The sequence below is a fragment of the Apodemus sylvaticus genome, chromosome 3, assembly GCF_947179515.1.
Source record: "Apodemus sylvaticus chromosome 3, mApoSyl1.1, whole genome shotgun sequence".
NCBI classification, from domain to species: Eukaryota; Metazoa; Chordata; class Mammalia; order Rodentia; family Muridae; genus Apodemus; species Apodemus sylvaticus.
In genome coordinates this window covers 23,324,207-23,339,933 of record NC_067474.1, presented here as the reverse complement: position 1 = coordinate 23,339,933, position 15,727 = coordinate 23,324,207, and the positions used below count along the sequence as shown (strand labels likewise).

Below are 15,727 nucleotides of genomic sequence, written 5' to 3'. Positions count from 1 at the left end.
GCCAGTCAGCCTTAGTGGGCTGCAGGCCAGTAAGAGACCCCATCTCAAATCAAAACCAAACCCAGAACAGTAGATACTAATGGAGGACTGACACCCAAAGTTGACCTGTGCCTTCCATATGCATTACACTTATGTGCACATATGCATACATGTGCATCTGTACACACATGCATTTATACACAAGTATACACACAAGAAAGGAGGGAGTTGGAAGGGGAGTTGAGGGGGAGACAGAGAGGGGGACAGAAGGACAGAGAGACAGAGACAGAGATAGAGAGGGCGGTTGGAATAATGTCTTCGTAATTGAAACATTTCATCCTGGTGGAAGGCTTCTTAAGACTTAGGAAGTTCCTAGAGGAAGCTCTTTAAGACTCAGTATAAACAGCTCATTAGTTTCAGGAAGTTTGTAAATGACTGGATTCACAGAGTCCTCCTCTCACCAGGATTATATAAATATAAGTAGTAAGGGTTGCTGAAGAGACTCTGATCTTTAGATCTGTCTTGCTCAGACATTTGAACTCAATCAAAGAGATCTTCTCAGCTGCTCCCCAAATCATGTGGCTCACAGTGTCTTTATGCCACCTTCTCACTTTTATGCACAATCAAAAAAGATGTTCTAGGAATACAAGGTTGAAGATGTTTGGGCAAAAGAAACAAGAGTCGACTACAGCATAGCTGATGAGGACCCCAAAGCTGGACCAAAAGTTCTTCTAAAACAGTGGTGATTTTTTCCATTGTGTCTGAAGTCACAGATGAGGCCTCACAGCCTTCCTCTTCTGTGAACTGCTTTCTGCACCTGTGTTTGCAGGATTCCTTCAACTCTATCAATATAAGAGATAGTCTAAACGTAGACAAAGGACCTATTTTGATGTATGTTTTCAGCAATTCCATTTCAAAATTGATTAGCTCCTTTGTTTTTAGGCCTATGTTTACCTAGCACATCATGGTGGGAGCATAGAGCAAAGGAAAACTGCTCCTTTTGTGGTTTGGAAGGGAAACAGAAACAGGTAGACACAACATGTCCCCAATGACCAAGACCTACCACTCGACCTCCCGCATCTTGAAGTTCTATTGTCTCATAATAGCACCAAGCTAGAGAGCCATTATGTACTTATTGGCTCTGATCATTACAAGATTCCTAATAAATGCTCAATGTTTAACTTTATAAACAAACTGCCCTGAACACTTAGGTTAGAATTCCTAGAAATTACTAGAGTTGAGTTTGATTTTATGTAAATAGCTTTTACCATCTTTTGAACAAAAAAGTTAGCAATAAAAGAATTCTGACCTAAATATACACAGAAGGGATCCATGGCATGTTATGTCGATTTGGAGCATCAGCATAGTGTTCATAACTGAGAGTTATGAAACACTATATCATTTTCTTCCTCAGGAGTGAGGCAGCTGTGTCCTGTGTGTGTGTGTGTGTGTGTGTGTGTGTGTGTGCATACTAGTTCTAGGATGGCATTAGTCTTTCTACTCCATGACAAACAGACCCACTGACATGCTCTTCGATACGTGCTGCGCAACTAGGGATGGGACGGACAGGCCTGGTCCTTTGGACCCTATAGGAAGCACCTCCTCTTCTCAGTGCTCCTCTTAGTCTACATTAGCCCCTTCTCAAATGGACCCTGCTGAGCAAAGCATGTTTCTTTCCTGTCATCACTCTTGTGGGCTGCTGAGAAGGGCTTGGTAGCTTCAGGATCATTAGGCTTCAAGTCTTTCTTTTTGTTGCCAATATATAAATGAAGTCCTAGAGTTGAACAAGGCTGGGATAATATTATGATTTTTGTTTGTTTGTTTGTTTGTTTATTTTTAAATGAAAGCTTTCTTATTTTTAAAGAATATTTATTTTAAGTATATGCATACCCTGTAGCTGTCTGCAGACTCACCAGTAGAGGGCATTAGATTCCATTACAGAAGGTTGCAAGCTACCATGTGCTTGCTAGGAAGTGAACTCATGACCTTTAGAAGAGTAGTCAGTGCTTTTAGCTGCTGAGTCATCTCTCCAGTCCCCTGCTTGTTTGTTTTTGACATAAAGCCTTTCTATGCATCCCAGACTGGCCTAGAATTTACCGTTCTTCCTGCCTCAAATTGCCAAATATTATAATTACAGGAAAATGCTCCCAAATCTGGATTTTTTTTTAAAACCAATCCCTCTCCTTGTACAGCAGGGCTTGCCAACTATGCCCAAATTGGGAAGTAGATGCCTCCGAGCATACCACAAGGGACTGTGGAGCTTAATCGTCAGTCAAGGCTCATCCACGCTGGGCTCCCCACACTCTCCACTCTAGTCACTGTAGCATCCTTCCACGGAAACACGAGGAGACAAGTATATGGTAAGACATGAAGCCATTCTACATGGAGAAAAGCAAGGGAGAAAACCCTTCTGTTGATACAGAATTCTCTCTGCTCTCTTGCATGAGGTCTCATGATCTTGGTCAAGGAAAAGGAAACATTGTATAACTTTAATATCAATATAAAAGGAGAATGTGTATGCACCTATATTTTTTACATTAAAATGTTACGTCTGTGCAGATCATGTGCGGGGCAAAAACCATCAAAATGCTCACAAAGGAAAGTTGAAAAAACAGAAGAAAATCTCTGAAGCCTAAAGTGAAGAGGCTCATGCCTCAGGCACGGCCACTCGCGCATGCGCAGCGGGCACGGCCACTCGCGCATGCGCAGCGGGCACGGCCACTCGCGCATGCGCAGCGGGCACGGCCACTCGCGCATGCGCAGCGGGCACGGCCACTCGCGCATGCGCAGCGGGCACGGCCACTCGCGCATGCGCAGCGGGCACGGCCACTCGCGCATGCGCAGCGGGCACGGCCACTCGCGCATGCGCAGCGGGCACGGCCACTCGCGCATGCGCAGCGGGCACGGCCACTCGCGCATGCGCAGCGGGCACGGCCACTCGCGCATGCGCAGCGGGCACGGCCACTCGCGCATGCGCAGCGGGCACGGCCACTCGCGCATGCGCAGCGGGCACGGCCACTCGCGCATGCGCAGCGGGCACGGCCACTCGCGCATGCGCAGCGGGCACGGCCACTCGCGCATGCGCAGCGGGCACGGCCACTCGCGCATGCGCAGCGGGCACGGCCACTCGCGCATGCGCAGCGGGCACGGCCACTCGCGCATGCGCAGCGGGCACGGCCACTCGCGCATGCGCAGCGGGCACGGCCACTCGCGCATGCGCAGCGGGCACGGCCACTCGCGCATGCGCAGCGGGCACGGCCACTCGCGCATGCGCAGCGGGCACGGCCACTCGCGCATGCGCAGCGGGCACGGCCACTCGCGCATGCGCAGCGGGCACGGCCACTCGCGCATGCGCAGCGGGCACGGCCACTCGCGCATGCGCAGCGGGCACGGCCACTCGCGCATGCGCAGCGGGCACGGCCACTCGCGCATGCGCAGCGGGCACGGCCACTCGCGCATGCGCAGCGGGCACGGCCACTCGCGCATGCGCAGCGGGCACGGCCACTCGCGCATGCGCAGCGGGCACGGCCACTCGCGCATGCGCAGCGGGCACGGCCACTCGCGCATGCGCAGCGGGCACGGCCACTCGCGCATGCGCAGCGGGCACGGCCACTCGCGCATGCGCAGCAGGCAAAAGGATGCATAAAATGCTTTCACATCCTTCCTCATATTCCATACAATTGCGGGTATTTCGTACATGTAAGAAATTAAAAAGTATCAAGCAAATCTGTTTTTGTTAAAATACTAAATTTTAAATATATTTTTAAAATTTATGAAACAGCAATGGCTATATTGCAGAAATACAACTTTATGATTGCTTAGTAAATGTGACACCCTCAGCAGGCAGTATCATTTACACCGTGTGCATCCATAAACATGTAGAGGATAATAGGAAAGGACTTTAATGGTGCAAACCCTGTACATGACCTCTAAGGATCTCCTCTGGCTCTGGAGTGTCATAAAATCTCTAGTAATACAAAGCAAGGTAAGTGCCTCTCCTCTCCTCTCCTCTCCTCTCCTCTCCTCTCCTCTCCTCTCCTGCTCTCTCTCTCTCTCTCTCTCTCCATCTCTCTCTCTCCATCTCTCCCTCTGTCCCCCTCTTTTGAGATAAGAGTCTTGCTGTGTAACCCAGTTTGGTCGTGACCTCATGATTTTCCTATATCAACCTCCCACAGAATGTATTTTTATATACTGTTCAGGGAACATTCATCTATAAATAGAGCACTGTATCTGCACTCAGATACAGTGGAGCAGGAGCTTGCTCAAGTTCAACAAGAGGATGCATAAAAATCTATGCTTTCTCTCTTGCCACCCCTGGCAGGTATGGCCGGCATTGCTGTAGTGGGGATACAGTTCTGGCCCATGCTCATTTAGGAACCATCTCCCTTCTGTAACAGTTGTGCATAGTTCAGATCTACCCTCTACTCTTTACTGGATAACCTCATAGCCTAATCCTGCAAATCAGATGTGTCTTTTCCCTGTGCATGGCAATAGTTCCAGAAGGTAACACAAGTCCTGGCTTTTCAAAGTCTCCTGTTTCATTTGTGTTCAGCAAAATCAAGAAAGAAAGATGCTCTTGATTATCTTGAGATCGTTGGCCGCAGGGTCAACAGCTGCCTCGGGGTGGAGGAAAATTAGAAGAAAAACAAAACAGTGAAAGCCAAGAGTCGTTTGTGATCTCTGGCATGCTGCAAGCTGCCAGCCCTGAATGCCCCTTCTCAGCATTGCCTGGAAGCCAAGCTCCTTCCTAGACTCCCTCCTCTGTACCAAGTGCCTATAGTCAGATGGCTCTAGCTTTAGGGGACAGCTCAAATCCCCACACCCAAATGAGGCTAAGATTAAAAGTTAATGAAATTTATCAATGATCACCTAATCAATACAAATATATGGACACATATTTGCATATCTCTATTGTGCATGTATGAATATATGTATGTACGCATATATGTATGTATCCATGAATTATGAGTGCATGTATGTATGCTTATATTATGTATGCATGCATGCATGTATGCATGTATCATATATGCATGCATGCATGTATGCATATATGTAAAACTCTCATAAAATGGCTAGTAGTCATTCACGAGCAGTTCCTTCAAGACAGTGACCCTGTGGGTATTTTAGATTTGTATCATATCTATAGCCATCTTAATTACTTTGCCAGTGAAAAAGGCCAGAATAGGAAAATAATTGAGAAATATTGCCTAACGATTAGAAGAGAGAGCACAAAATCTGGACATGTATTTAAAAGTTAAAAGTTAAAAGAAATTTCAGTCTTACACGTCTAACTAAGCCTAAGTCAGGACGGTTGGTTTCCAGCTGCAGGCCCTCTCTCCTCCTGTCAAGTTAGCAAGAACTCAGTGTCAGGGGCATTGAGCTTGGGACTCTCACATTTGTGTCAGACATGGTGGTGAGAACCTGGTTTCTGTGTCACCAGTAAACTTCTCTCATTGCATTCCTGCAGCCACTGTAATGTGACACGTAACGTCATTATGTAAAATGATGAAATTCCCTTGTTTTTATCTATCTATCTATCTATCTATCTACCTATATTTTATTAGATATTTTCTTTATTTACATCTCAAATGTTATTCCCTTTCCTGCTTTCCCCTCTGAACACCCCCTAATCCCATCCCTCCTCCCCTTGCTCCCCAACCCTCCCACTCCCCGTTCACTGTCCTGGCATTCCCCTATCTGAGCATGGAGCCTTCTCAGGACCAAGGGCCTCTCCTCCCTTTGATGTCTTCTACATATGCAGCTGGAGCCATTGGTCCCTCCATGTGTACTCTTTGGTTGGTGGTTTAGTCCCTGGGAGGTCTGGAGGCAATGGTTGGTTCATACTGTTGTTCCTCCTTGGGGCTGCAAGCTCCTTCAGCTCCTTGGGTCCTTTCTCTAGCTCTTCCATTGGGGACCGTGTGCTCAGTCCAATGGTTGGCTGAGGGCACCCACCTCTGTATTTGTCAGGCACTGGCAGAGCCTCTCAGAAGACAGGTATATCAGGCTCCTGTCAGCAAGTGCTTGTTGGTATCCTGAACTTCTCTTCTTAATTAAGGCAGTTGAGGTTTTGTCTCATTCCAAACAAAAATAATCATTGCTGATAAAAAAGAAAATCTGTACAGATTTGGCCCCAGGCTCTTCAGACACATTGAAGTAATGAGTTAGGAAGGAGAAAATGGGCTGTTTTACACTTAAACTTTTGAAACAGCTAATGGACTGGGACAGAGAAAAAGGGCTCCTAAGAGAATAATAATTAAAAACCAGAATTTTCGATTGTCGTGACTTCCACACATGCCCTATAGTAAGTGTGTTACACACACACACACACACACACACACACACACGAAAAGTTCAGGGAATCCAAGAAAGTTTAAAATACTGAAGAATGCTTCAAACTCTTACAGGGCATTCATTGGCTTAAAGAAATCCCTGAAATGATCTGTTTAAAGAAAGTGCCATTAAAGTAGTAATTAATATCTTTTCTGATTAAAGGCAGAATCACAGTTACCAAGAAAGAAGGAAGCAGCACCCGTTACAGCCACTCATTTGGGGGAGAGCCCATTGTCTGTCTCTCATTTCTAAATTATTCCATTGAGAAACCAGTGGTCAGAAGCTTCATTATAGAAAGTTCCCAAAGACAGTACATAAAAGACCACTTCAGTCCAAATGGACTGGACGCATGTTGAGAACCATGGAGGAGCCTAGAACCTGTGCACAGCCATTGGACCTCACAATACTATTCCAAGGTCATCAAACCAGAACTCTGACATGACCACGCAGCAGGGACGCAGTTCTCCATCACTGCCTGTCTGAATCTGTATACTGCAAATCTGAAGTTTCCTGAAAAACAGGACTTGAGTAAAAGATCCATCTAATAATAAGTGAGAAACCAGAGGAGTTTATATTGAAGCTTTCCCCTAGGTATGTTTTCAATCTTCTTGCATTCTGCAGGTTCCAAGAGGTGCAGAGATACCATGAATGTACAGCTTTGTTCCTACATCAGTGAGGTGGCTGGGTCTGGGGAAAGTTGATTTTTAGTCACTGTTGGTAAAACTGCCTCTGAGGAACCCTTGGGCCATATGGGCTGGAACCTAAAGAGGACACAATCTGATCTCTGGTACAGCAATGGAAGGGATCTGAGGCTTCCCAGACAAACCTTCCTGGGAAATGGAAAGACAAGCTAAGGGCAAACACAGAGAAACAAACTGAACAACAGCCTAAATAAATACTCACCAATAAAGTAACGGCTGTAATGATGTATCAGTGTTCTAGGATCCCCGGCCACATTAGAGGTAGGACACAGATATAGTACAATCATGCTCTCCCTCTCTTGCTAAACTTCCAGACTAGAGTTCTCACACCAGTCCCTCTGGTTATGACTGTATTTGAAGATAAATTTTTTTTTAAAGAGTCATTAAGGTAAAATGTGGTCAAAGTGGGCTCTTAGCCAACATTCCTGATGAAATTAGAACAGAAGAAGAAATTAGGACTCAAACATAAGCAGGAGAAAGGTCATGTGAGGACAGGGGAGAAAGATAGCCATCTGCACAGCAGCAAGAGACGCTGCAAAGATGCTGACTGTCCTGACACCTTGTCCTTAGCTCTCTCTGTCCCAGACCTGTGAGGAAAGATATCCCTGATGTTGAAGGAGCCCAGACTGCCTTGTTTATTTATTAGTGTAGCTGTAGCCAATGAATCCTCGCTATTTGATATCAGAAAACTACTAGATGTGAACATATAGTTCATACAGTCCAGGAAAAAATCAAGTGGAAGAGCCTACTCTGTGCTCATAGGTGGAGAAAGATTAGACTTGGGACAGATGGTAACTAATGGGGACCCACTTTAAAAGCATGCTCAAAGTCTTCCTTGGTGAACTTCCGAGAGGGACACCACCATGATCTTATTTGTATTGATGATCTGGGTGCCTAATGATGCTGCTGTCAAATAATGTGCCTTTGGTTCCAAAGAGATGAATGACGGGCATGTTCTCTCTGCTGGGTTATTTTGTCATCTGTCTAGCCTCAAAGGACTAGAATGCCATCTATATCTTCACAGACTGTAGTGGTTTAAGAGACAGTTTGTAACCATTTCATAAAGTTTGTCCCTTAAACTATGTAAAGTAGACAACATCCAGGACCCATTTTCTGTAAACTCTAACATTATTTTATTCAATTCTGTGAATAAAATTTTCAATTCTTTAAGCCAGAACCCTCTTTTGCCTTCTGACAGGCCTTACCTTTTCATGGGCTTGGGTGAGCACTCTCTCTCCAGGTTGGAGCAGGTGTGTTTCACATGCATGGCATTGTAGGAAGTATGGGTATAGTCATTTTCATCGCTGTAGTCAGGGCCAAGCAATGTCCGGGCCCAAGTCCCCATGTCATAAGGAGGAAGGGTTCCTCCAAATTCAGAGGGCAGAAACTCGGGGTGTATTAGCTGGTGAAGACTGTTTAAATTGTTTCCATGTAGGAAAATCTGGAAAAGAAAAAAAATAACCAACATAGAAAATTAAAACATGACCAACTGTACTAATTGTGCTAATACACAATTTAACAAAGACACATTTGAAATGCCTCTGGTGGTCGTGGTGTTCAAAGAGGCAATTATGTTGTGCCCATGGCTTAGTCATATAAGAGGATTCTTTTTATTGCTTAGAAAATGGGCTGTATTGATAGTTGTATTGTTAAAAAATGAAGTTTGAGAATAGATTGGATTCTCACTTGCCCACTATGCAGATTTGTGCATACAGTTGTCTCCTAGTTATTCCTCCTAAGAATGGAACAAGGATACCAAATGCTTCAAAAATGCTCATGTTGGCAGACTCTTGCTGGTCTGCTCCAGTGAAGCAAACATATCCTGATGCATCCTAGCGAACCCTCTGCACTCAGAGCAGTTGAGTTACAGGGATGGAAATGGAAAGGATCCTGAGGAAAAGAAGGTCCAGCGACAGACTCAAAGTGGGATCCAGCTCAAGGGGAGGTCCCAAGTCCTGACGCTATTACTGAGGCTATGGAGCGCTCACAAAATGGGACCGAGCATGACCGCACTCCAGAAGACCCAACAAGCAGCTGGAAGAGTCAGATACAGATATTTGCACCCAACCAACAGACCAGCTAACCCCTGTTGTTGGATTGGGGAAGGCTGAAAGAAGCTGAGGAGAAGGGCAATCCTGTAGTAGGACCAGCAATCTCATTTTATCAGGACCTCTGAGATCTCTCAAACACTGGACCACCAAACCAGCAACACACACCAACTGATATGAGGCCCCCAACACACATACAGTAGAGGACTGCTGGGTCTGTGTTCATTCAGAGGTGATGCACCTAACCCTCAAGAGACTGGAGGCCCCACAGTGTTTGGAGGTCAGGTGGTGTGGGGACATTCACGTGGAGACTAGGGGTGGAGAGGAGGTATGGGATGTGGAACAGTCAGAGGGTGGACAGGAAGTGGGTGGGGAATAAAATATGGAGTGTAAAAAATGAATTAAAAAATTAATAATATTAATAAATGCTCATGTTTTGAGTGCCCCTCTTCTCTCCGAGAACTCTGGTCCTGGGAACCTCTCTAGTTCCAACCATCTCAGGCCCAACCAAGAGCAGCTTCTCACCGAAACGATTCTGAGCCTTTGTCCATCCTGCTTCTCCTGCCTAAATCAGTCCCCGGCTTTGCCCATGCTGACTCTGCATGCCCTCTCTCCCATGAACTCCTCTGTATTTGATGCGTCTAGGTCTGTTCCAATTCATTCCATTGGGTCTTAAGGGAGAGTGAGATGCTGCTGCTATTTCACTCTGGTAGCCAGCATACCCCTTAGTTACAGGATGGCATGTGTGCGCTGGGTAGATGCTCAACTACCTCCTACTCAGTGGAGAGCCGTAGCCTGAGACTTCATTGTAGGAGTCCTTTGTAGCAGTTTTCCCTTCTCACCTGCAGAGAGCACTGATACGCGAACAAGTCTGTGTTTCCTGAGCACGCAGAATTTAATGATGCAAAGTGGCCAAGAGGAGAAGGGGGAAAAGCTTCACATTTCTGCTATTTTTAGGTAAATCCACAAATCATATATAATAAATAGATAATTGTCACTGACTACAATTTAGAAATTGACCTTGAGAGCTGATTTAAACTACATCTATAATAATGTCGGTTATTATACACATTGCAGGCATAAAATAATTACATGCAATGCATAAGTTACACACAATTAACTATATGGAGTAAGTAAGTGGTGCTCAAGTGGAACACCATCAATTATGCCTGGGCATGCCTGCCACAGCTGGCAATGATGAAATTTAAATGTGAGTTTTAAAATACCTATATTTGGATTCAGCAACAAACTCCTGTTCCCCCATCCTCCTTGTATTCATTTAACCTGAACTGGAAACACCACCATAAAGATAGAAGGGAAATGAAGGTAAGTGTGGAGCTCTTCTGGGCATCACAGTGCCTGTGAAAGCAACTAGTGTTTGGACATCACTGTTGGATACGGCTGAAAGTCAATATAGAAAAAGATTTATCGTGAATAAACTAAGATCTTCTGGCTTTTATGAAACTCTAGAGTAGATGCTGGAGTATTAAAAGCACACCAAAGACTTGCTCTGGTGTTCACTCTAAGCATTTGTACTCACACAGCCCGCATAATTATTTCTTAAAGGACAGGATGTGCTGCTAAAGATGACTGTTCTGGGAACTCTCCTGATCCTGCAGTCCAATGGAGAAGACTGCGGATGTAGCAGGCTAGACACACTTGTCCTGTGTTAGGAGCTCTAGAACCCCCCCTGCCCTGTTTCAGCAGACTGTGTCTACTGTGGAAGGAATTCCCACCATTCCCTACTAGGTAGAAAATGCAAGCTCTGGGAAGCCTGAAGCCTTGTTGAAAACAGTGTTGGGCATGTGGTTCTTGGTACTGTTCTGAGTAGACTATAAGACTGTCTTGTAAGTCCCCTGCTTCTTGGTGCTGGCAATGTCTAGTTCTAATTTCTGTCCTTGTTTGGGAACAAGGGCTTGTCCTTCTCCGATAGTCCACTACAATGTTCTCTAAAAACCAAGGTATATTCAAGGCTTAAGAATTAGAACTCTCTCCCCCACCCCTGTCAATGGGCAAAGGGATACTTTATTGGTGGTGGTGTTCTTACACAAGTCAGTGGCAGAGAAGAGATCAGTTCCTTGTTCATTCTAGCTTGCTGCCTATTTTGGGGGCCAAAGCTATTGTATGCCTAGGACTCATAAAAAAACCAAACCAAATGAAGTGAAATCCAGGCAGCACAATGTGGAAGAAAGAAGACATGCAGAGACCTGCAGACCGCCATGCCACCCGCAGACCTCCCATCCAGTGCATGGCACGGATGGGCTATAAACACCTGCTTGCTGACATGTCAGGCATCACGAATGGAGGATGTCACCAGGGGCTTGACAGTCATGTGGCCAACCTGCAGCTATAGCCACTACAATGTGTGAGTATGTCATGGTCAGATGGGAGAGAAAGAGAAGTGGAACAGCTTGAGTATTATGAAGAAAGATGGAACTGGAGACTTGAGGGTGGAGTAGCCTGTTGTGAGTGGCCAGCCCTGCCACCGGGGTCATGGGGAGGTAACTGCCCAAGCCACAGCTGAGGGCAATGTCTAAGTCTATGACTATGCAATAGCAGGGGTTGGTGTAGATGTCTAGGGCTCATATTACCATAGAGAACTTGAGCATATCACTGTTCAGGACAACTGCTGGGGACCACCTGCATGTCCAGGAGCTATGCAGAACTGGTCCTGTCCTTTACTGGATGTGGTGCTCACTGCTAGCCACACCCAGAATAGAGGTAGAGCTGGCTCTAATGGCATGGGTGTGGGTGTGGGTGTGGGTGTGGGTGAGCCAGCCCTGAAGGCATAAGTGTGGGAGAGCTGACCCTGTCATGGGGTGGCATAGGTGCACAGGTGACATATCCCCACCCCCACTACCTCAAGCTGCTCACAGGATGGTGAGCTCTGGAGAGCAGGACCTGAGCCCCCCCTGGACAGCATAACAGAGCCTACCCTGGTGGTAGGGGCACAGGTGACCCAGCCCTGAGTGAGGATATGGGTGGTCCCTGGCTCTGCCATTCCTCTGCTCAGAGGTGGTGGTATGGGTGTGTGGGGGCTGGGGGTGATGCCCTCCCTCAGACCTCACCCCCTGCCGCAGATCTGAGAGCTGGCCCTAGGGTCATGAGAGCAGGTGAGCTGACTCCGTCCTTCACCAGCTATAGCAAACAGTAGAGCTGGCCCTGGTGGGGATGGCACAGGTGAACCAGCCTTCAGTGTAAAAGTGGGAGAGATCTGGCCCCATCGCTTGACTTTCATAAAGTGGCATGGGTGTGGGGATGATGCTGTTCTCCCCCTTTCCCTTGATACCTGTGCTAATCAGGAGATCAAGACCCAAGGGAATGAGAGCAAGAGAGGTGACCCTGCCTCCTGCTGATGGTAGCATTGGGTAGCCTAGCCAGAGCTGTGCCAGCTCCGCTATCACCCAGGCCCAGGTCCAGATCTACAGGATGGTCCATCCCAAAATCTATATCATCCGTGAATGGTGGGGACTCATGAAAGGGCCAGTCCTGCTGATCCAAAGCTGCAGGTCTCCATGACACAGGACAACAGCAGGAAAACTGGGAAGAGTCCCATTAAAGGTCCAATATTGATGGCGTCATAGAAGCCAGAAATCTTGAACCAGAATAATGACTCATTGTAATGAACATCTGCAAATGAAGATGTGTGGATAGAGGGATAGACTGCAGGGCACATTCTGACATCCTACAGCTTCCGCCATGAGATGTTTTCTATGCTTTTTGTTGTTTTATGGAGTGTGTGTGTGTGTGTGTGTGTGTGTGTGTGTTTATTTTGGGTGGTAGATTTCAAGGGCAAAGGGCAGATGAGGGCATGAGAAGAAGAGTGGGGCCTAGGGTCCATGAAGTGAAATTCACAAAGAATAAAAATTTTAAATAAAGAAAAAAGAAAAAATTAGAAATCCTGGTGTGTGTGTGTGTGTGTGTGTGTGTGTGTACATGTGTACAATTTCATATCATTGGATACATAACTATAGATATCTTAGTATGATTGGGGTAATCATTCTGCTATGTATTCATATATTAAATAGATGCATTGTGTTCCTTAAACACATACAATGTTACTTGTCAAGTATGTTTTAGTAAAACAAGTTTAGGGAAAAAAGATAAATAGTAAAAAGCAGCAAAAGTCACCAAGTGACTGTCTGGTACATGATTGGCATTAGAAATATGTTTTCATACACTGTCTCATTAAATTGCTCCAAAGAGTCTGTGGTACAGGATCTGGTGTTCCCACATAAATGAGGACAGATTCAGAGCAACTAATGGATGTTTCTTACTCAGCTGAAGAACATGTCATGCTCTCTCTGCTCTGATGAAAGAGGCTGGCTTCTCAAATGTTGGCTGATGTCATTATATCAAGCTTTCTTTTTAAGAGTATTACATCCAACAAACAATGTTTTCAACCTTACAGATGATGGCAGTTACCAAGGTCCACAAGAGAAAAAAAAACATAAAGAATCACTTTTCACAGTGCTGACACGGGGAAACCCGCTAACTGCTGACATAGTCCATGAGCAAGGAGTAGCAACACGGTGAATGCTTATAATCCCAGAGCTCCAGACACAGAGGAAGGAGGGCTGGGAATTCAAGGCTAGGGGCTGGAGAGATGGCTCCGCATGCAAGAGCACTTAGTGCTGCTACAGAAGACACAGGTTCTGTTGCCAGTACCCACATGGTAGCTCACAATGGTCTGTAACTCCAGCCCCATGGTATCTGATTCCCTCTCTTGGCCTCCGTGTTCACCATATGCTCTTGTACATACACATATGCATACATATATCCAGGCAATTCAATAATATACATAAAATGAAAATAAATAAATCTTTAAAAAGTAATTTGAGGCTAACCTGGGATTCATAAGACTTCCCACAACCCCCCACAAACAAACAAATATTAACAAAACCCAGATCAAATAGAAGCAGGAAGTGGCTTTATGCACTATTTCTATAAGCATTTATAGCAAAATTGGTATCTGGTATTTGTGTGCCTTCAAAGTTCCTTTTGGGTTGTCTCCTGCTCTGAAGATAATCCATTCTACAGAATTATTGATTAAATACGAGTTATTTGCAAGCTCCTGCTAAGGTGCAAATGTTCAAAAGTTACAAAACCATGGTAAAAGCTATTGGCAGGGGGTTAAGGGAGTGGACACACAGAATAGCACCATAATTGTCACCAACACACCAGGGAATCCCTCTCCCCCATTTAGAAGTTAAATGACACTTCGGTTCATTACCCGTTTTCTTGTCTTGTCTTTCAGGAATGGCTTGATGAGCGTGTACAGGGCATGGATGTACCAGGGCTGGTTGACAAAATGGACGCCTCCAAAGCGGGCAGGAAAGCTGTCCTAGGAGAGAAATACAAAGAGTGAGAGAGCATGCCAGTTACTGACACTCTGGGTGACAGGAGCACCCCAGGGAGCAGCCTGTTCCTCCGGCAGAAGTCCCCACTTCCAGGGAAAGAAAGGGCTCGGATGCTCAGCTCCTAGCCTGGTTATCTTCCCCTGCCTTCCTCTCTCCTTCCTCCTCTGCCTCTCTCTCCACAGCCTAATGTGCACAGGGTCCATGCTAGTCTTCCCGAATGGCAATGACTAACTCATCTAGGTGTACAGAAGTCCATGTGACCCAGAGCATTAGAAGTCAGCAGTTTTCACGGTATTGTACAACCATGCTTCAGTTCCAGATGGCCCTGAGTCCAGCTCAGTCTCTGCTCTCCCTCCATTTTCTCTCCATAATATCGTGTCAACTTGACAGTAGACCAGAACTTGGACTTTTGAGTGAGTTGCACAAGAAAGGGCCACACAAGAACCCCAGAGGATCTAAGGCTTGAGGTTCTCTCAATGGCCCTGCTCTGGCCATATGGACTGTCCGTCACTTCCTGCATCTATCTGTCCACTCCACCCTGGACGCAGAGCCTTAGGAAAAGATAATGTTGTGTGAGGGCTGGTTGACCACCCTAACAGAACAAAAGCCCCTTCGTCTGCACAGTTTGCAATATCAGGCTGAAAAGGCATTTTAAAAATGGCTCTTAGTTTGGAATCCAGGCCAGAACAGGAGCCTAGGTCTTGTAAGCTAGTAAGTCTCTCTGAGCCTTAGGGGTTCACAGCAGGAGGGGTCTTGATGAGGAAGTCTTGATGTGTGGATTCAGCAGACTGGGTTTGTGCTACTGATGGGATTTAAAAGGGGAAACACCTACATGCTATTTGTGTCGCCATGCTTGCTGTCAGTGAGGTTTATTGCAACAAACATCTTGTAAAGTGTTAGCAAGACAAGAAGGGCAGCTAAGCACTCTCTGTGGGTGTATGAAATGCCATGCCCGGCTCGCTTTTAGTATAATAACAAACAAAGAGGGCTATTAACTTTACCCAGAATGCTCTGTGTCTTCCGGATGCCTAGGCGTCTGCCACACAGAGACCTAGTTTCAGCGAAAGCATATGGAACTGAACTTAAAGGCTGACATTTGAAAAAAATCTTAAAAATAACTTTTACTTCTACCTAGACATTTAAAAAAATAGGAAATAATGAAATATCTTGAGGGCTAAACTAGAATATCTCAGTTTATTTATTCACTTTATTTAATCTTGATTTGTAAAACCCAGTGGGACTACCACTGAATAAAGGGATTGGATTTGCCGTGGTGTGTGATTTTTCTCTAAGCATGGCATGGCTGTTG

At 45.8% G+C, this 15,727-nt stretch overlaps 1 protein-coding gene and 1 non-coding gene across 2 annotated transcripts in view; one reads left to right on the top strand and one right to left on the bottom strand.

Annotated features, from left to right (window-relative positions):
- Window positions 1-15,727, bottom strand: part of Clvs1 (clavesin 1) — a 165,761-nt gene that overhangs the window by 10,833 nt on the left and 139,201 nt on the right. Inside the window, exons 3-4 of the mRNA XM_052176057.1 lie at window positions 14,292-14,402; window positions 8,216-8,451 (exon numbers count right to left, since the gene is read on the bottom strand). Coding sequence (XP_052032017.1) covers window positions 8,216-8,451; window positions 14,292-14,402 — 347 coding nt within the window. The remainder of the gene's footprint in view (window positions 1-8,215; window positions 8,452-14,291; window positions 14,403-15,727) is intronic.
- Window positions 11,056-11,199, top strand: LOC127681916 (small nucleolar RNA SNORA48). The gene has a single exon (XR_007977256.1). It is a non-coding gene; the product is annotated as a small nucleolar RNA SNORA48 (small nucleolar RNA).